General features: G+C 43.6%; 4 protein-coding genes across 6 annotated transcripts; 2 read left to right on the top strand and 2 right to left on the bottom strand.

Annotated features, from left to right (window-relative positions):
- Positions 1-175: 175 nt before the first annotated feature.
- klb (klotho beta) lies at positions 176-5,809 on the bottom strand. Its single transcript, XM_029166032.3, has 6 exons — positions 4,668-5,809; positions 3,539-4,052; positions 3,194-3,462; positions 2,836-3,092; positions 1,834-2,756; positions 176-1,460 (listed from the first exon to the last, which is right to left on the bottom strand). Exons 1-6 carry the CDS (start codon positions 5,421-5,423, stop codon positions 1,066-1,068), a joined length of 3,114 nt encoding a protein of 1,037 aa, XP_029021865.1. The 5' UTR covers positions 5,424-5,809; the 3' UTR covers positions 176-1,065.
- Positions 5,810-7,498: 1,689 nt separating this feature from the next.
- Positions 7,499-10,663, top strand: tlr1 (toll-like receptor 1). The gene has a single exon (XM_029165796.3). It carries the CDS (start codon positions 7,499-7,501, stop codon positions 9,893-9,895), a length of 2,397 nt encoding a protein of 798 aa, XP_029021629.1. The 3' UTR covers positions 9,896-10,663.
- Positions 10,357-16,443, bottom strand: ints10 (integrator complex subunit 10). Of its 2 annotated transcripts, XM_029165797.2 has the most exons (18): positions 15,996-16,443; positions 15,804-15,871; positions 15,588-15,691; positions 15,308-15,447; positions 15,146-15,227; positions 14,926-15,066; positions 14,588-14,762; positions 14,109-14,278; positions 13,843-13,982; positions 13,571-13,724; positions 13,138-13,220; positions 12,855-13,010; positions 12,372-12,480; positions 12,203-12,282; positions 11,860-12,022; positions 11,667-11,760; positions 11,356-11,424; positions 10,357-10,868 (listed from the first exon to the last, which is right to left on the bottom strand). In XM_029165797.2, exons 1-18 carry the CDS (start codon positions 16,173-16,175, stop codon positions 10,712-10,714), a joined length of 2,265 nt encoding a protein of 754 aa, XP_029021630.1. In that variant the 5' UTR covers positions 16,176-16,443; the 3' UTR covers positions 10,357-10,711. The 2 variants fall into 2 exon arrangements, with proteins under 2 accessions (XP_029021630.1, XP_029021631.1); XM_029165798.2 differs by lacking the exon at positions 11,356-11,424 and having other exon boundaries at positions 15,996-16,441.
- Positions 16,444-16,470: 27 nt separating this feature from the next.
- slc25a51b (solute carrier family 25 member 51b) lies at positions 16,471-19,962 on the top strand. Of its 2 annotated transcripts, XM_029165804.3 has the most exons (3): positions 16,471-16,773; positions 17,450-17,607; positions 18,204-19,962. In XM_029165804.3, exon 3 carries the CDS (start codon positions 18,260-18,262, stop codon positions 19,193-19,195), a length of 936 nt encoding a protein of 311 aa, XP_029021637.1. In that variant the 5' UTR covers positions 16,471-16,773; positions 17,450-17,607; positions 18,204-18,259; the 3' UTR covers positions 19,196-19,962. The 2 variants fall into 2 exon arrangements, with proteins under 2 accessions (XP_029021637.1, XP_029021636.1); XM_029165803.3 differs by lacking the exon at positions 17,450-17,607 and having other exon boundaries at positions 16,472-16,773.
- The last annotated feature ends 636 nt before the right edge of the window (positions 19,963-20,598 follow it).

Raw genomic sequence — 20,598 nt, 5'->3', positions numbered from 1 at the left:
AGTTTGACACATAAGGATCCCGAATGACTGTAGATGCAGCTGCCGGTTTCAGATTAACCCAGGTAAAACACTACATGTATCACTCATAAAAACACATAAGATTAAAGAAAATGGAACAGACACGTTTACCAGTGTTTTTCACCAAAGTCGCACATACAAACACTAGAGGGCATCATTGCTCCGTCAAGAGAGACAGAAGAGAGAGGAAACCTTTATTTGTCAATGGCGAAATTTACATGATGCAACAGCAAAAAAAGGGCAGACAGTGAGTCCTGCAGTGGGTGAGACTCAGGGTCATAGATGTAGGTTTTGCCAGAACCATTCTGTGTCATTCTGACACCATTGAGTCATAGAGAGTCCTCTTTAGAGTGGAGTGGCCCCTTCACTCCAAAAGACCTCAGCCTCCTCAGGAGGTAGAGTATTCATCCCTGGATATTAACTGGTGGTGGGGGGTGTAGACTGACATCCGCGGAGGTCCACCACCATCTCCTTGGCCTTCCCGGCGTTGATCAGGAGGTGGTTCTGCTGACACCAGTCCACAAGGTTCTGTGTCAGCCCTCTAAACGTTGCGTCATCATCATCAGTAATAAGTCAGACAATTGCAGAGTCGTCAGAGAACCTCTGCTGAACACAGCCAGCTGTCTGAAGACTGCAGTGTAGAGGATGAAGAGGAAAGGGGCCCCTGTGGCACAGCAAACACCTCGTTCCCCTTTAAATCTGATGCTTTAATAAGTAAAGATGAGAAAATATACAATAAAGTAATATATACAATTGATTAAAGTTAGATCTTAGTCCAATTAAATAAAACAAATGTTATTACTGTAATATAAGAAAGTTTCACCGCATTCACCCCAGGGAGATAAGCCATTGCCATCCATCTATTAAGCTGTTGTTGCAGCATAATGGAAACCCACACATTCTCGTGACTCTTATTTTTAATAAACTGATTATATCTTTGTCACAGGCACAAATCCAAGAACTAATGGATCAGACACAATTACAGACAAAAGCTCTGTCTTCATCTACACAAAGCTTGTCTGCTCCGTCTTACATCCTGTAAAGTGATCACTGACTAAGATAAGGACATAAACAAACTGGCACTCTCCTCCTCCTCCTTCTTCTCCTCCCTCTGTGTCTCTTGGTGACAGTGACGAAGAAGACGAGTGCCGCCAACATGACAGCTGTTATTAGGAGGCAGGCCCCAAAAACCAGCAAGGCTTTGTTTCTAAACATCCAGGCGCACACAGCACAAGACTCATGCAGGCCTCGTAACCTGCAGGTCTGCACAGTGGCTTCATTGGGGAAACCATTGCGAGCAATGATTTCTCTATAGACAGCGACGGAGGCTTTGGCTTTAGATTGGTGTTGGGTCGAGGTGAAAAGTCCAAACTGAGGAACGTGTCGATCTTGGAGCTTCCACACGTAGAAACCCTTCAGGTTGACACCATCTAATTTGTGGGCTGGAGACAACAAGAATGAAAATAAGGTAATGATCATTTTACAGCAACATGAATTCAGCCGTAGCCAAACAATGGATGCTGCAGTCACTTGACTTTCCCTCATTCTAACTAATCAGCTACAAACAATATTCATGATCTTCGCAGTTCTGCATTATGAGTTTTATTCCAGGAAGCAATATAATCATAAACCCTACTGTCTGTAAAGTTGCTTCCTTAATAAAAGTATAGCCCTATGGACTGAGCCCTCTCATCACTGTCAATACTGAAGAGTTCATTGGTCCAGTTCATACTGAAGTATTGTCCTAACACACAATCTGGATTCAAGAAAACCATTACATATTGACAGACACAGGCTTTAAAATGAATCTCCAACCTTTAAGGGCCTCCTGCAGGTAACTCTTGAGGTAGTGTTGCCTGAGTTTGTCCTCAACAGGAGACTGATCATCAATCCCACTGGCTGTGATAATGACTGGCAGGGCGCGCCCATATCGCCGGCTCACCCAGTTTAAGATTTTCCTCAAGCCCCAGGGTACAAGAGTTTGTCCCAGACCCGAGGAAGGCCAGGAGGGGTCGGAGAGAATCATACAGCCGTGATCAGGAGATTTTTGCTGGGAAGTGGCTGATGTGTGGAAATAAGGTGACACCAAGTGGGTTGTATAATGGTTCAGTGCAATAAAGCTCATTGCTCCTCTCAGCTCTGCTTTCTCTGTCTCTGTGAAAGTAGGAAGAGGCGATTCGGAGAGGCCACTCACTCTGGCTCTCTCCTCCAAGTATGCCTTCATTTCTTGTGGGTACCCACCCTTGCTCTGCTTTTCCCGGGTCTCCAGCAATGGGTCTAAGAACCGGCCAAGTTCAAACAGAAGAAATCTCTGAGCGGCTGCCGTATGTGATTCCAGAAATGGGTTGGCAGGTTCAGCCCAGTCAGCATGAAGCGCCAGAGATACCAGCGCTGAGTGTTGACTGGAGTGGTCCCTCTCATATAACCTCCAAGCTTTTGCATGGGCCAGAAGCAGGTTGTGAGCTGCTCCATGCATCTGCTTATCACCGGAATAAATATCGACCAATCTGTTCGGCTCATTGATGGTAATCCAGTATCGAACCCACGGCCCCAGCTCCTGGTAGCAAAGTGCTGCATATTCCTGAAAGGCCTCCACCGTGCTGTAGTTAAGCCAGCCTCCAGAGTCATATAGCGGCCCAGGCATGCCCAGGTGTGGAGCTCTGCGCGTTGGGTAGTAGAGGGTAACCACAGCGTCCAGGTCCAACTTCTGGAGCTCAGTCAGGACACAGCGGTAGTACCTGCGAAATAGGTTAAATAAGTACAACAACACTGGGAGATGTGTCTTACGGTTCTGCAATCAGTGTGTTTGTGTTCTACCTAAGAGCTTCAGTGTTCACATTTGAGCGGTCGCCATGGGGTAAAATCAGAGACCAGTTCAGTGCAAAGCGGTAATGAGACGCTCCGGTGGAGGCAAACAGGCGAAGATGGTCACGAATGGCCAAATAGTCGGTGCACTGAGCTGGCCTGGTGTGGAGCTTTACCCCCGGCACCGGACGCAGCGACCCGTCTCCAGTCAGGTTCCAGCTGTACAGCAAGGGGTCAGTAAATTGTGGGGAGAAAGGGAAGAATTTGACCTGCAATGCAAACCAACAATGAGGAGCACCTGCACTACTCCTGTCTAGATGCACCATCGACATATGACATGGAGTTTACATAGCTGAGTCTATCTTCTTACCTGTACAGCAGAGTCAGTGATGCCCCAGTGAAAGTCACAGGGGAAGTGGCCTGTGACCGGTCCAGAGGCTTCATCACTGGGGAAACCGTTGTCCCTAACAACTCGCCTGTAGTACTGAGCAGAGGTCTTGGGTGTCCGTGTTCTGTTCGGGTTGCTGAAATCGACATAGAAAAGACCTCGCCTCACAGTGTATGCGTAATTCCATTCAAATCCATCCACCAGTGACCAGGCGGAGTAGCCAAAGACCTTTACACCGTCAAACCTGATCGCTGTAACAAAAAGAGCAGTGATGGGAACGCATCTGCATCTGTGCCTCTGGGTTTCTTACTTCTTGTCTCTGCTTACCTTGAAGGACCTGGTTTATGAAACTCTTCATCAGATAAATGGCCACGGTGTCTTCCCTCCCCACGCTAGCTTCAGAGAACCAGCCTGCCTCGGCCACTAGCACCCTCGGGTTCCCGTACTCCACATTTATCCAGCCGAGGATGCGCCTCAGGTCTGGGGATACAGTCTGCCCATAATGGACCAGGTCCTGGCCCAGGCGGAGGCTGTTAGGCCCAAAGGACAGAGCGAAGAAGTCTGCAGTTTTCTGCACCCAGAGCTTCTCCTCGGGAGTGAATGTGGGCAGGAGGGCACCATACTTGACTTTCAAAGAAACTGGGTAGTCCCCGTCACCAAAGATGGGACTAGCAAACCAGCCAAGAACAGCTTCCATTGACTGCTGACAGAGCTCAACATTGGCACCTGTGGCTTTGCCTCGTTGAGGCTCGACCCAGTGGGACCCCAAAACAATGGACACTTTACCCTTCTGAGCTGAGCGGAAGTGGCTGTTGTAGGTATGCCATGCTTTGGCGTGAGCCTGGAAGTCACACAAGACACATTTAAGGTCGAATATAACAGCAAAAGCATAATGGGCATTTTTCACAACTTTGTGCTTGTTTTCATCGTTCAACCAAAACTGTTCATTTCTTAATTTAATGTTTCTAAATAACAGGATTCAACAACATTCAGTCGGTGTTTCCACTGAGTACTGTATTGTTCACAACTATATTACCCTAAGTGATTATTAATGAGGCATATCTCCATAACTTCCTGTCACACATAATTTCTCTCCACCACAAAACTGCTGATGTGGTGGACTTTGGCCTAAAGATCCCTAGTGTTCTGTTTACTGATCACACAGCTTTTCAAAATAAAACAGAAGCAGCTCATTTCTGAAAGCCTATAATAGAAATGAGCACTATGGCTGATCATTCTCTCCCTTCTAAGTGATTGCCAAAAAATATCAGAAAACTGTGTTTCCTTCCTCATCCTGTGAGCTCAAAATTTTCAGAATACAAACACAGACTGGCTACTAAAACTAATAAAGCTGCATGAGTACAAAGTTTACTGTTGACAATATTTCATGTCCTGTTGCTTAAACTGTAACTCAGGCCGATCCAGCCACAGTAGCTGTTCATCGACACTAACTTACCCTAATCATGTTGTGGGCCACCATAAGGGAGCCAGGCGACCCCGCTGTCTCCCCAGGGGCGTGCACGCCCGTCCCATAGCCCTGCACAGCCACCACGTACGGGTTGTGCAGAGTGAGCCAGAACCGGACACGACTCCCAAAAGCGTGGAAACAAAAGGCAGCATACTCATCAAACAGGTCCACCAGGGAGCTGTTTTTCCAGCCTCCGTACTGCTCTTGCAGGACCTGTGGCAGATCCCAGTGATGGAGAGTGACAACGGGCTCGATTCCCTTTTCTAGAAGTCTCTCTATGAGGCGCCTGTAATGCTCAACGGCAGCGGCATTGGGCTGACTCCCGGCATTCCCATCAGGAAAGAGCCTTGGCCAGGAGAGCGAGAAAAAGTAGGATCTCACACCCAGATACTCCAGTGCCCCGATATCTTCCTGCCAGCGATTGTAGCTGTCGCTTGCCACACTGGCAGTGGCGGCTGCACCTGCGTGAGCGTGGGTGAAATGGTCCCAGACCGAGGGTCCCTTCCCTTCCTGCAGCCAGGCGCCCTCTGTCTGGAAGGCAGACGTCCCTGAACCCCAGAGGAATTCTGAGGGGAAGGTATCATGAAGGAAGGCTTGCTCCTTGGCGACGGGGTCCAACTTGGGCTGCTGCCAGATCCTCCTGCCCTCCCCAGGGGAGCAAGTTGCCTCGTCCCAACCACAAATAACCAGCAGGATGGAGAGAACGAGACCCGGACGCGCGGCAGGTAAAGGACGGCTCTGCATATTGAAGCGACTACCTTGGTTCAGAAATCCACTTGAGGAGGGGAGACGCTGTGAGTCCAGGTAACTGCTCTGATTAAGATCATGTTTCCGGTAACTAACGGGAGATCCATCACGGTGATAATTGAGAGAGACAAACACACAGACGGGAGATTCATATTTGAAGCGTCAAGACGTTGCAAAATCCATCTGACGTTGTGGCCAGACCTGCCTATCTCTCCCTCCGTGTACTTGTGCTCCCACTCAGCCCCTCCCTACAACATAATGTCCACACAACACAAGGGTTGCCTCGTATCCACAGTGTGGTGTTTAAAGTAGCGTCTCACCCAATATTGTTCTATGCAATTCTAAAAGCAGTTAGACAATACTCTGTTCAGCAGCGGATCGCCACCTCTTTGTTTAGAAGACTTCTGATACTGTAAGTCAGAGGATATTAAAGAGCCAAGCCGCAAGGACGCACACTAATCACACACTAAACACACTGTTGCTTGCTGGAAGGAAGCCTCTTATGTCAATAATTAGCTTGTACTCTGATCTGAGCTCCTTAACTGAGAAGTGCTTCACACCGGTGCCAATAAACATACAGATATTTTTAGTGAATTACGTTTTTTTCTGCTGAATGACTTTACTTCAATTTCATTTAATCTTTCCACTGTGTTCCACATATGGACCTTTATTGAATAGGAAGTGAGGGCGATTTCACGCAGTGTAGCTCGATTGTTTTATTGCCCGGAGCTACTGAGCCAGTCCACAGCGTTCAACCAGGTGACAACAGTGACACCAGCTCATATGACTTCATTCAATTATGACCCGCTGGATGCGTGCGTTGCTGATCCAATGAAAAAACAGACCTGTTAGACCAAAAGCGTTGCCGGGAAATATGTGTGTGTGTCTGTTCATTTGTCTACACACACACTTGTCCTCCACACAGTGATGAAACTAAATCAACAGCTTGAAAAAAGCCCCTTAATCATCCTCTTTCATGAAGTCAGTGTGTTTAGCTGGATACAGGAAGCTGTAGTGGGTCAGGACACACTTTGCTTCAAGCCATTTGTGGGTGTAAGTTAATTGAGTTTGGAAATCATGACTTCCCACCCAGACTGACCTTAGTGTGGTTGCTAAGATACAGAGATGGCACAGCTGCATGCGACTTACTAAACAGTATCTATATATCAAATCATATTCCACATTGTTGGTAATGTTCTCAGCCAAAACCTTTGAGAACCTCTTTTGGTCGCTCCAAGCATTTGCATCGCAATAAAATGTGCAATGCTCGTACACAGCCCACAACCTGGATGAGTTTTAATGAAATGACCACACAACATGTGTTTAGGTCAGAAACACCTTGGGTAGTTATCTGATGTATATTTACTGCTGCTAATTTCTGCTAGTTATTTCTTATCTGATGATGAGATTCATGAATGATACAATCAATATAATCAATATTAAAATAAATTAAATAAAACTGAATCATACAGAAGTGTAACAAATCGCTTCCTTCAGTAAAAAACACGGCACAGTGAATTTTAGGGAAGTGAAAGTAGGACGTGCACACACACAAAGCAGGTCTGCTGAGGGAGCTATTTTCATTTCTGTCCGTTTCCTCTCAACAGTTATTTACTTGTTGCAGTGAAATAAGAACTACCGGACTTACTTTCAGAACTCTTTTTATTAGTTTGTTTTTTCCGCAGGTCGTTTTTCTGCAATTTAATGGCTGAACAATTCTTTTCACCTCTGAGTTTTTAAACCTCTAAAGCTATTGGGATATTTTATATATTTACATCCTTCGACTTTGATAACACCGATATCTACAGCTATTTTTCTGAGGACTTCTGCTGGAACAGGTCAGTGCTCTGTCGCGTGTGTGTGGACTGTATCGTTGGTTCATTTAGTTTGTGCAGATTTACATTTATCATTGACTAACATAGTTTTCTCAGCAAAAATAAATGGATGAATGTTATGATACATAACGTTTAACTCAACTTATCACAACTGATTAAATGCCAATGATTCCCGTTTTAGCGAATAGGACCTCTAAATGTCTTTACTCTTCTTCTCATCTTATCTTCAGGCAAACAATGACGCTGGCAGCTGTTGCCCTCTGGACAGCAGCCATGTTGGTGGGACTCCAGCAGACTGCTTCGTCCCATGACATCATCGTTGACCGCTCATCCAGAAATCTCTCCTCTGTCCCAAGAGACCTACCACAAGACGTTGAGTTTTTAGACCTTTCATGCAACCACATCCAACAGCTTCACAGACCAGACTTCCAGAACACCACTCATCTCAGGTTCTTGAACGTCTCATGGAATCTTTTAGAGAATATAGATCAAGAAACTTTCCTTGACACGCATGCGTTGAAGTATCTGGACCTGTCGCACAACAGACTGAAGAACCTGTCAGGTCAGCAGTACCTGCTGTACACCAGGTACCTCGTGATGCTAAATCTGGCCTGTAACGAATTTCTCAACATGTCACTGGGGACTGAATTCAGATCTCTAGCAAAACTTAAAAGACTGACTGTTGGAGCAAAAAACGTGAGAATTGGAGATTTCAAAAATATAGCTCCACTACAACTACAGACACTGGCCGTCTCTGTGGAGGATGGCTTTAGGTATGAAGCAGGTAGCCTGAAGGATGTTCATGTTGAAAAGCTACAGATAGCAGTGAATACTAAAGAGTTAAACTATGTTCTGACTGCTGATGCTCTGTCGCTCTTCGATCAAGTGGAGCTGATGGACTTGGCAGATGGGTACGGCGCCCTAAGTGAGCTGCTGCATAAAGTACACATCTACACGTCTCATCTTTATCTGACCAATATAACAATTCAATGGTTTGACTTAACCACCTTCGTGAATGCAGTTCTGAATACATCGATTAGCCAACTGAGCTCAACTGATGTGAGACTTTGCAATTTACCTTATATAGAAACACAAGTGGCCAAAACATCTAATCTGAGGTCCTTCACAACCAGAAGAGCGGTGGTAACAGCCTTCTTTTTCGCTCAGGAAGCTGTATACAACTTCTTCATCAACATGCCAGTGAAGCGCCTGGCAATCGAGGAGACTCCAATCATACACATGACCTGCCCCAAACGGGAGAGTCCAATCCTCCAGCTGCACTTTTCTGACTGTGCCTTGTCTGACACCATCTTTTCCACAGTGGTGGGTCCAAAAACTCTTGAGTGTGAAACTCTGACTAACGTGAGGCAACTGTTCCTGATGAGCAACAATCTTAAGAGCCTGCATCTGGTGAGCAAACGAATACAGCACATGAAGTCTCTGCAACATCTGAACCTCAGCCTCAACTCTCTGGTTTATGACAGCGGGGAAGTCTGCCTCTGGCCAGCAGGCATCTCCAATTTGAGTCTGTCCTCCAACAGCCTGACAGGGTCTGTTTTTGAATGTCTACCAAGAGGAGTACAGACACTGGACCTCCAGAACAACCAGATTTCTGTGGTGCCTTCATCCATCGTGAGACTGCAAAATCTTTCGTCTCTGAATCTAAATGCGAACCGGCTTCGGGACCTGCCTGTGTGCAATGGCTTCCCTATTCTGCAGGAGCTTCTACTCAAGTCCAATTCCCTCCATGCTCCATCTGTCAGCAGGTTGGCAAGCTGCCCCAAACTGAACACACTGGATGTCGGTCACAACCCTTTCACCTGTACCTGCGTTCTGAGGAGCTTTATACTTCTTGGTGACAAATCTGAAAAGAAGCATAGTCAAGTAGGAGTTAAATTGTTGGGCTGGCCATTGGACTATTACTGCACCTACCCAGAGGCACTGAGAGACGTCACATTGAACGACATCTCGGTCCCACTAATCAGCTGTAATGCTGGTATTCTAGCAGCCGCCATCTTATGTCCTGCAGTGGTGGCGATTATTTCCGTGGTGTTTCTGTGCCATCATTTGGATGTTCCCTGGTACATGGGCATGATTTGGCAGTGGACCAGAGCCAAACATCGCGCCAGAACACAACAACTTAGACCCGAAGACCTGATGGGTGTTGAGTTTCATGCCTTTGTGTCCTACAGTCAACAGGACGCCGACTGGGTGCACGACGCCCTCCTTCCCAACCTTGAGGGCCCAGCAGGGGGGCTCCGGATCTGCCAGCACGAGAAGAACTTTGTGGCGGGAAAGACAATTATTGAGAACATCATCAACTGTGTGGAGAAGAGCAGACGCTCGGTGTTTGTGCTCTCTGCTCACTTTGTCAAGAGCGAGTGGTGCCATTACGAGCTGTACTTCGCCAGCCACCAACGCCTTTCTAGAGGTTCAGACAGTATTGTGCTAGTGCTGCTCGAACCTCTGCCTCAGTACCTAATCCCATCCAAGTACTACCAGCTCAAGTCTATGATGGCTCGGCACACCTATCTGGAGTGGCCACAGGACAGAGCCAAGCACAGGCTGTTCTGGGCTAACCTCAGAGCGGCCCTTCAGTCAGACCTCCCAGAAGCTCCGGCTGCAGAGCAATAGGAGGAAAGGAACCGAGAAGAGACAGCAAGATGGAACAGGGAGAAAAAACACGCAGTTAGAGTTGACAAAGTGAAAAAAATGATATAATGCATATTCAGTTGTTTTCTTCTGTGTTTAGGCGTGTATATATTTACAAATATTTCTACAAATATTTCATCCAAATATTGCTTGGTAACAATTTGGGTGGCACTGTGGTAAAGCGGTTCCTGTCAGAGGAAGGAAACATGTGGTCTGGAGAGAAAGTGTAGAATGTGTACTTGTTCTGTACTTTTTTTTTTAATCATAAAACATACTTTTATAAACATAACCACTTAGTTGACTCGTGCATGGGGAACTGATCTATAGCACATGGTTCCTGAATTTTGAGGCTTAACTATAACATGTCTACTGTACTTCCAAAAAAGGTTTAATGTGGCACTTATTGACTGATTCACTTTGTAACAGAATGAGGAAATAAAAGCTAAGAATATCAAAACTGAACTTTAATTTTTTTTATACACTTATGTCCCCAAAATATCACAATATGGTGAAACCCACTTCCACGGTGGCTAGGCAGAAGAGAAGAAACCTACCCACACGCACTGAAACCAACACTGTACTGTATATTTACAAAACAAGTATTTACTTCGTTTTCTGAAAAGAGAGACACGCTTTTAACACAACAATTACTGTTTGGTACGAGTTGAACAATGATAACAAAAAATCTTAAAATGGTGTGTTGAGAGGCAGCATAAGGTCAGTCCAGCTGCAATAACACTGTGGTTGTAACATCTTGCCAACAAACTGTGAAAAGGTTCAGAGGTCACTGGCCAGATGTCAAGGAAGAGACTGGATGATCATGATCTTCTCATTGATGCAGAAGCGGTGAAGAACGCTGAGCAGATTCTCTCCACAACGTGACACCTGTCGCTCCATGGCCAGACGGAAATCCTCCTTCACTCCTTTGGTAATTCCTCGAGTCACCGTGTGGTGTCTGAAAGAAAATGGATAAGAAATAAACACAGATATACACGTGGTCAGAAATAAACTTTGAGCTGGTCTGTCACAAATAGAGAAGGCGAGATTTATGTGACATATGCACTAAAGACATTACATTTTCCTCACACACATAAATCGGCTAGTCAAACTTAACTTAAGTTTCTTTACAATAAATTAAAATCACATAAACATGTCCACAAATGAAATGAGATCAAGTGTTATGAAAAGGCAAAAAAAACTAAACTGACTCTAGAAGAACACCATCTTCCAATAACGACAACGACAGTGATGACCACAAAAAGATGAGCAATGGCTCAAATAAACAAACGGCAACAAGAAATCATAGAACGACTAACTCTTAATGCAAAATGACAGGCCCAAATAAAAACTGGGGGGAATGACGAGCCTTGAAGTTTGGGAATGAAGGAAAGGTGACTGTGTGGGGGAGGAATGGGGACTGTGGGAGAACGGGCCTGGGGTACCTGTCCATCGTCTGCACCCCTTGTAGCAGAAGGGTATTTAACTCCACCCCCAGGGCGGGACTAGGGTTCCTGAAGGATAGCAACATTCAACAACTCTCGGTCAGTGAGGGTGCATTCAAGTGTCTGAGCTTCTGCAGCAATGAAGGAGTTTGATTTTAGCATTTTAACCGTAAACCCCTTCACTTTAACAGCACCTTAAAGAGTTCCCCACAGGCCATGTCTAAATAGATCATTTATTAATAACACCAACAGAACGGGAGTGTGCAGAGTCACGATGCCGATTAAAGCCTTAGTAAATGTGAGGTGCTTACTTGATCAGCATTCCCTGATTGGGAAGGAGCTCTAGTTGAATTCTTCCTCCATCTGGAGTTCGTAGATATGCAAACTCCTCGAGCATATCAATGTCTGAGAAAGATCATGAGCTTATGGAAACTAACAGCCGAGAGAGGAAAACGCAAAGGAACGGGTCTATATATGTAAATGCAGTTGTAGAACAAAGGATACTGGTGACATAGTTGAAGAAATTCTCATACTGGAAGCTGCCTTGCTGACAAATTTTATCCACTGCTTTTAAAAACAGCAGCTCACCCTGCGGCCAGTCATACTGCAACAGCACCACCACATGGCCGAGAGAAAGGTCGTCATGACTGTCTGTGAAGGCACGAAGCTGAGCCACAAAAATGAGGAGACAATAATGGTTTTAGAAGGTCCAGTAATATCTATGCTAAAGAATGCATCAACATAGTGTATAGTACATTATAGTAAAGTACCTATTACATTGTTCTAGTACTAAATTATAAATCAGTCATACACAACAAAAATTTATAAAACATGATTACACTTGTACCTTGAAGCAGGCCAGCATCAGCTGGAGACAAAAAGGTAACACAGCTCTGCTGGTGCAAGGAAGTAGCCTCAGGTCATTACCTGGTCAAGATAAAACAAAAGTTCACCATGTTCTGATGAAATCCATGTTATACATCTCACTGTGATGAGCAGAAGCAGGAAGCGATTACCTTTTTTTGTTCTGGTCTTGCTTCTACTCTGATCCTCTGGGCTCTTTATTGGTTCTTGGTTTGGTGGTACCAATGCACTGACAACATCAAGCAGCTTCTCACAGGCCATCTAATTCAAGTATATCACACAGAATTTATATAATTTATATATTACATGGCAGTTAAACCTAATTTTGAGCAGTTATTCAGACATTTATACTTTAATCCTGATTTAATGATAAACTCTTACTGTACCTGATAAATCCTTGTCTGATTTATACATTACATATTGAAAGTAGTTCAATTATACAGTAGTATTTAACAGCTGGTATTATCTGTGTAATAAACGTATGGGATACAGTAATTAATCAAAGGCAGCAATGTTTTCCTTTAAGCATATCTCCATATCCATACAATAAAGATGTTGCTCATACAGCTATGTTTTCTAATACCCAGTATCTTCAAACATTTTACATGTGTGACACGGTGTGTGTGTTTATTTACCCTGTACTCTCCCAGTGCATAGTGGCAGGATGCCTGCTGTATGAGGGCCCTGTGGTGCTCCATACTGGCCTGAACTGAGGGGCTCTGCTGTCCAGACTGAGGTAGCTGCACTGCAGCCATCTGGTGCAGGCTGGAGAGGGCCTTGCGATATTGTCCCTGTGCAAACACACACACGGTGACACAACAAATACATATTTCAGTTTCATCCTTTTGCTGTTATGAGAGATAACATATCATAGAGTATCCCTAACAGTCCCATTTTTAAAAAAAAAAGAATACTTACCTGGTATATAATCATGTCAGTGAGGAATATTCTGAACCACAGCCAGCTGTCTGTCTTCCATGAGATACAGATCTTCTTGAATTCTGTTGAAAGGCAATTTTCAATTAGCTCATTTTACTATAATAGAAATTAACATGTGAAGCGATTCACCAACATAACTCATTCTTATTTTAGACTCAAAAAGCTCTAAATAAAAACTGATTAGTAATTTTACAGATCTTCTGTAGTATAAGTAGTTTTATATGTACAAACTTGTTAAGTCTTGTGTTAAGGGCTATCTACGCGAAACCATTGCAACTTAATTATGGCTAGAAATTCAATCTAATGTGGAAATAGTTAATGACATGTATTTTATGCTCATACCTCATGATCTTGTTATAAAATTACAAAACCTGGATGTGTAAACAAATCACACATAAACAGAGGTACTAACCAGTTTCCAGGCTGTCATGGGAATGAAGAAGATCCCAGCTCTCCCTTGCTATGCGAAAGCTGTCCAAAGTCTCTGACCAGCTGGGCATCTCAGTCTTGTTCACTAAAATGTGTCGACCACGGCCTTTTCCCAAACCTTCCTCGTCATCTGAGCTCTTCAATCATAAACGCACATGAAAAGAAAACACAATGAAATGGATTGCAAACTGGAAGAACATTCTGTAAATCTTTTTAGTGTATAGATACATCTGAATCTATGTGGTTTGTCCTCACCATAGTCTTGTCTCTTCCCTCATTCAGTTTACGTTTCTTATGTGAATGTTTCCCTGCAACTCTCTCCAAATCCAAATCACTGTACACTGAGCTCAAATCTTCTATTAGTATCCATGAGCCTGAATTCAACCCATTCACACCTGCCAAAGAAATCAAATGATCACTAATGCGTTGGCTGAAAAGACAAAGATGCATATCTTGAAGACTTAGCATTTAGGAAGTAAACAAACATGTAACCATATGAGCTTGCAAAGACTAAAGCTGACCCTGAAAAAGTGCAGGCTGCACAGCTGATACATAGAGAAAGGCACTTCGGAACAGGACGAGTGCAGCACAGATGACTACTTGACTGCAGCAGCGGGACCTCGTATCTCCTTCCAGACCAGGCAGGTAGCGACACATCTCCTTCACTCTCTGTAGCATGTCTATGTAACTCCTAGTACACAAATAAACACAAGAACACCTAGTTTGTAATCATTTTCATTACAAGCTCTTCTGGGTGGTTTGATACATAATAGACTGGCAGCAATATTTTGGTAGTTTACTTGACCTTAATCTATTATAAAACATTACTTTATTACCCTATAATACAATTCAATGACACCACCAACTGGAGCCTTCAAAATGGCGATTCAGTTAAAACTTAACATATTTCTCAAAAGACTTAAAAACTTGACTTAATGGCAATCATGTCAGTAATTTATTCTCATATCTGGTGAGACTAACAAGCAGTTTGATAGCCTACCTCTGTCCCTTGTCCCCCTGCCATTCACAACGAGCTCCAACCACGGTGAGGATATCAAGCAGCCTCTCCCAGGGTTCTGCTACCACTGATGACTTCTCTGACAAGCCGTCAATCACGTATCGCTGGGAGCCACGAGACACACTGGGAGATTTCAGAGACCCACTATCTTGAGAAGCTGAGTAAAGAATGATGTGCAACACAAAAATGTCAAGTATGCAGTCAAATAGAAATGACAATGATAGACTGTAACATGGGAAGGAATTCTGCAATTCAAAGTGATACTTGTGACAGACAGAGAGGAAAAGGAGAAAATCCACAAAAATATAGAGCATGCTTACCTTGGATCTGTACATCAGGTGAGGGTCCACGTGCAACGTAACCAATGTAAAATTCAGCTGCTTTCAACATGTATTTCTGCATCAGGCTGGCAGGCAGGCGCATATCCATGTTGTTTATAACCAAAGGAAGAACATCACACACTATAATAGTAAAGAAATGGTATTAGGTTTTTAATTTTACACAAAAGGTAACTGATTTTAATGTATGCGTTTAACAAACCGAAAAGTTTCCTGAAGCAGTTAACAGGAGTTTCCACATTTTCTGATACCTCTGCCTCCAACAGTGTCTCTCCTAAACTGACCTAAGAAGATTGTTATTATTGGCTGGTTAAATGGTACACCAAGTTCAAATATCAACAAATGTTAAATTATTATAACTTACCCCATGTTGGACAACAGACTCTGGAAAGCGCTTCAGAAGCAGCAGCAGCATTTCTGCCTTCTCTAAAGTGTTGAAACACTGCTCTGTGGCCTTCAGGAGCATCTCACACTGCACACGGCCTGGCAGTGTCTCAAAAAGTCCTGGAAATCAATTAAATGAAATACATACTGGAAAAGATATGGCACTTGAAAATGGTTGTAATTCTACTGTATCCCATTGCTGACAGTGAGAATGTTGCAGAGCACTATTTACATGATCAAGGCCAATAAATTCCTCTCACCTCGTAGAAACTGTGCATGCTTGTCTTGAGAATCACTGCGCAGGGCAGCAGTGATGACGCTGATCTCTCGCCATACAATGGGCTGATCAGGAAAGTTTATAAACCTGAAAGAGAGACAATAAACTATTGTCAGTTATTTGGAATTAAATTATAAATTAGTAATCAGTAAAGGGTTAACATTGACATAGCCTTGATTGATAGCACAGTGTAACTCACATGTCATAGAGTAGTATGCCTGCAGAAGACGTCTTTTCTGCATTGCGCTCAATGACGTACATTTCATACTGTGAAAATAAGTCAAGCTTAATTTAAGGATGGAGTCATACACTTTCGAATGACTTCTGTTTATATATTTATCTACATGGGTTCATCTATTTTTGTCTGTTGTGGCTAAAGGCGTGACGTTACCTGTATGTTGAAGTCTGCTGGGTAAAGGGTTCTGGCCGTAATGAGCCAAGCTTTGGCCGCACAGGGATCATCAGAAACCAGCTCCCGGGCGCGTTTCACCAAAAACTCGCAGTCTTTATGCGCTGACATTTTAGGTACAATAACTAAGCTATTACTGTCAATGTAACAACCAAGCACCATATAGAGTCTATGCTAGCAATGTATGATGCTAACTAGTTAGCACTGCGTGACATTCTTGCTATTGACATCTTTGCTTGAAATGTTCAACAAACCGTACTCTACCATTCTTCTCTTATGTGCACACAACCGCGCACACAAAGAAAACAAATAGTTTTTAATTCTTCGAAAATAACAAAGCAAGAGCACTGTTTACCGATACGTTTAACGTAATGCCTCAAACGTTTCCCAGCCGTCGTAAAACAATTACGTTACAAGATGCTTTGCGACCAGTTTGAACGAAGTGCATGATGGGTTATTTATACAACAACAAGATTCGTCCGTTAAAAACCTAAACGTCTCATGTGCATATAAAAATACTAATTACCAATCTAAACGAATTCAACTCGTACAATGCAATAGGTTAATTTTAAACGATTAAAAGAATTAAACAGAAAAATTAGCTGAAGGCAAATCCTTACACTATGAGACTTATGGTAGCGCGCAGGCGCCAAAAATGCATCGCTGTTGTCACCTGCTATAGACACGACCTACAGTTGTGGTCCTGCAAAACTGTATCCACCCTGACAGGGAGCAGGATAGCAGCAATTGTACACTGCAGGTAAATACAAGACAAAAAAATACGGAAGTCGTGCTGACTTCGCTTTTAGACGCGCCTTTGTCTGTTGACATTGAGCCGCTATCAACGGGGTCTTCAACCTAGCGATTAGTTAACCGTGACTCTGAGCATGCTACCTATTTAGCATGCTAGGTAAAGTGTTGTCTTGTAGCCTGCAGTAATTGTGTCTGACGATGTGTCTTTGATTTACCGCAGCGTTAGGCATAAATCTTAAAGCTGTCTGGGGCCAATCTAGCTAAGTTGGCTAACCAATATAAGATAATATGTATGTGAAGCTCTTGGGTTAAATTCTCTAGCCTGTGGGTGATTGGTTGATATTAGCAATTGATCTACTAACTGACAAAGTTCGCGGCTTCGCGAGCGCGTAAGCCAGGACGTTAGCCCAAGATTAAGGCTTTGTGTCTGGATCAATCAGCACCGGACTAGTAGCACAAACAGGCGTGACACGATGAGCCTGCAAGCTCCAATGAAAGTGCACGTTCAAAGCGCATTGCCCATTGAATCGACAATAGTTGTAAAAACATCATAATCGCATTATCTTAGGCTTGGTGTCTTGTCGTTTATTTCTTGTGTATATCTTAACTAGACCCACACATATTTCATTATGGGTTATTTCCACGCCCAGCCACTATTTACACTTTTTGTGCACTTTCCTAAGGTACCTATAGGCTGCGTCTCTGCACACTCTCACTTCATTGTGTTTGTGTGTACACACCCCGCTGCACAGATTCTTATCTTGCTGTAAAATATGGGGCAACAAGATTCCACACGTTGGAAGCCATGCGGCTGTCTGCTGTGTCATCCTGACACAACTATGTAAGGCTTTTTGCAGTGATATTTAGTTGCATTGTGACCTAACGACCTTACAGCTTTGACACCACATCTTCTGCCTGCTCTAAATTTAGCAGCCAGTTGCCTCATGTTCTAAACGTATTAACAAGCATTTACTTTGTGTTTCATTATCTAGAAAGGGGGAAATGAACAGCTCATTTCATTTGTAACAGGCGTATTGTCCACACTTTGGCAAAAGACCAACTGCCACCCCCATTTGTACTTTTGCACTCGCCTTCATGACTCGGACACTTATCAGTTATCAAAGTTGTGAAATAATGTTTATCAGCAGCCAACTGGGCCACGCTGGATTTATAATAAGTTAGAAAGACAACATTGTTATGAGCTGCAATTTCATATATATATATATGTGTGTGTGTGTGTGTGTGTGTGTGTGTGTGTGTGTGTGTGTGTGTGTGTGTGTGTGTGTGTGTGTGTGTGTGTGTGTATAGTTTTTTTTTTAGTTTTTTTTTCGTATCTATTGCCATACAAGTTATTGTTTTATTATTAAACATGAGGAATCCTAGGCAATTAAGTATTGATAATTTCTTTTTCTCATACACATTTTTTTTTTCTTACAGAAAAGTCGGTGCTGATCTGATGCTGGAGGAGTGGGCTGTGGTGGACCAAGCCTCTAATGGCTGTTAGCACCATGGACTCTGAGTCAGCCCGGACGCCTCAGCCCCAGGCTGCTCTGACTAAAGGCAGCCGCTCCCTTCGGCCTGTTGGAGCTTCGACTGCCTGGCTAAGCCCCCAAGGGAAGCACTATGTCTGTGGCTCAGTTGCAGCTTTTACTAACATCGTGGTGACTTTTCCCATCCAGAAGGTGCTGTTTCGACAGCAGTTACACGGTGTGTTGGCCACTGAGGCTGTGCGGCAGCTCCAGAGTGATGGGCTTAGGAATCTTTACCGGGGTCTGCTGCCTCCACTACTCCAGAAGACCACTACAGTGGCTATTATGTTTGGTCTATATGAGGACTTCTCTAGAGTCTTACTTGACCAGGTTGGTAACAATGGTGTGCCTGAGCTGGTGACTCGCAGTTTTGCTGCAGCAATGGCAGGAACTGCAGAGGCCTTCCTCACACCCTTTGAACGCGTACAAACTCTACTACAAGACCATCGCCACCATGGGCGCTTCAACAACACAGCCCACACCTTCCGAACTCTTGTGACTGAATATGGTGTCAAGGAGTGCTACCGTGGACTTATGCCCATACTTCTCCGTAATGGCCCTAGCAATGTGCTCTTCTTTGGGCTCAGAGGGCCTATTAAGGAGCAGCTACCAGAAGCCTCTAGCCGAGGAGGTCATTTGGTTAATGATTTTGTCTGTGGAGGGTTGTTGGGTGCAGGTCTTGGCATTATGTTCTACCCATTAAATGTGGTAAAATCCCGGGCCCAGTCTCAGGTTGGGGGAGCCTTTCGGCCTTGCAGTGAAGTGCTGCTCACAGTGTGGAGGGAGAGGGGTGGACGCTTGACCATGCTCTTCAGAGGAGCCCACCTGAACTACCATCGCTCACTGCTGTCCTGGGGAATCATTAATGCCACCTATGAGCTGCTCCTGAAGCTCATTTGAGAGAATGGAGTGAATAGAAATACAAAACATGAATCTACAAAGTATTTAAATGGTAATGCTTGTATGGAGTAATAGAGCCAGTTTGTTCAGAGAGAAAGGTCTTCTGCAAGAAAGAAATTGGAAAGTTGCACTTCTGATGGGGGGCCAAAAGTCTGTGTGAGATACCCACCTGCCATTGTGATTATTTACTGATTATTAAAAACAGTACACATGCCTGAGCCTATACAACACTTGTGCCGGGGTCCAATTCAGCTGCCCTTGTTTGCTTTAACTACAACATATTGTGGAGCAAAATAATATTTTTTTCCCACAATATCAGGTTACTTAACTAAATAAACTGTCTTGTAAGACAATTGTTTCATTCTATGTGCTATGGCGTCCTATAGACAACCTGTTTGACCAAGATCACTTTAAACTTGAAGCAAGAATCTGCCACAATTTGAATTCAGAAATGCCCATTAATCATCTTCAAGGTGAACGTGATGTGGCCGTTTGATTGTACTTAATGCTAAGGACGGGTACATGTACTGTGTGATTGGACATGTTCTTAGAAATACTGTCTGGCAGACAAAGGCTGGTTGTTTTAATCCAGGTACGCTTTCACAAAAAAAATTTACACGAAATGATTTGTCAAACTCATGGTTTATTTTCTAAAAGGTTACTGATAGGGAAGATATTGTCTGACGATTGAGATCTGCCAATTTGTTTGTTTTTTGCACCTCCAGAAAAGCCATGTGATATAAGACCAATGAAAATACTAATTTGAATATTTGTTTTTGCTGCATTTTTTTTACGTTTACAAACTCAATATTACTTGATAAATACATTTTACTCCCTTTGCTTGCAAGTTTTATAATTCCTCCTTTCATGCTTGCTCTCCTCTTTGTAACATCTGTTGACATAATGGGCTCAGATTTCAAGCTTGAGTAGATGCAGTCACCGCACAGCAGCACTCGCTGGGTACGACAGCCCAAAGAGGAAAGGCATGCTGCTAGGACCCTCAGAGAGGCTGAGAGAAGACGGGCAGAGGGTAATGTTCAGTGGCACAAAAAGCTCAAGCTGCCATGTAAATAGTTCACTTGGCCTATTTTTTCACTTCTTTTCATTTTGATTATCTTGAATCTACTGTTTCTTGAGCTCTTTTTAAGGTCTACCACTTTCCTTGAAGCACAAGTATCAACATTTTTATAAAAATGAAATATTGTAATCAGTCCAAAAATAGTCATCTGCTCTTGAATGTTTTTGAGGATAAATTGTCGGTTTACATTTACAATATATATATGTGCATAACATGAAAATGGCGTCTGTGTCTTTGTGACAGTTCTCTCTGGTCAAGTCTCATCTGTCTCATTCATTACGACCTATGCATATGCGCCACCTGGCTGATTACATTTTTACTATAA

Source organism: Betta splendens, chromosome 10, assembly GCF_900634795.4.
Source record: "Betta splendens chromosome 10, fBetSpl5.4, whole genome shotgun sequence".
Lineage (NCBI taxonomy): Eukaryota > Metazoa > Chordata > Actinopteri > Anabantiformes > Osphronemidae > Betta > Betta splendens.
The sequence above is the reverse complement of the archived record's forward strand: the minus strand, read 5'-3'. Positions and strand labels throughout refer to the sequence as shown.

Excerpts from the sequence above, each read along its gene's own strand:
- klb (XM_029166032.3), bottom strand. The coding sequence starts at position 5,423 with ATGCAGAGCCGTCCTTTACCTGCCGCGCGTCCGGGTCTCGTTCTCTCC. Across the intron at positions 4,053-4,667 it reads TGGCCCACAACATGATTAGG|GCTCACGCCAAAGCATGGCA; the intron begins GTAAGTTAGTGT and ends TGTGACTTCCAG. Across the intron at positions 2,757-2,835 it reads GTGAACACTGAAGCTCTTAG|GTACTACCGCTGTGTCCTGA; the intron begins GTAGAACACAAA and ends CCTATTTCGCAG.
- tlr1 (XM_029165796.3), top strand. The coding sequence starts at position 7,499 with ATGACGCTGGCAGCTGTTGCCCTCTGGACAGCAGCCATGTTGGTGGGA.
- ints10 (XM_029165797.2), bottom strand. The coding sequence starts at position 16,175 with ATGGTGCTTGGTTGTTACATTGACAGTAATAGCTTAGTTATTGTACCT. Across the intron at positions 14,279-14,587 it reads CAGGGGGACAAGGGACAGAG|GAGTTACATAGACATGCTAC; the intron begins GTAGGCTATCAA and ends TTTGTGTACTAG. Across the intron at positions 12,481-12,854 it reads ATGCACTGGGAGAGTACAGG|ATGGCCTGTGAGAAGCTGCT; the intron begins GTAAATAAACAC and ends TACTTGAATTAG.
- slc25a51b (XM_029165804.3), top strand. The coding sequence starts at position 18,260 with ATGGCTGTTAGCACCATGGACTCTGAGTCAGCCCGGACGCCTCAGCCC.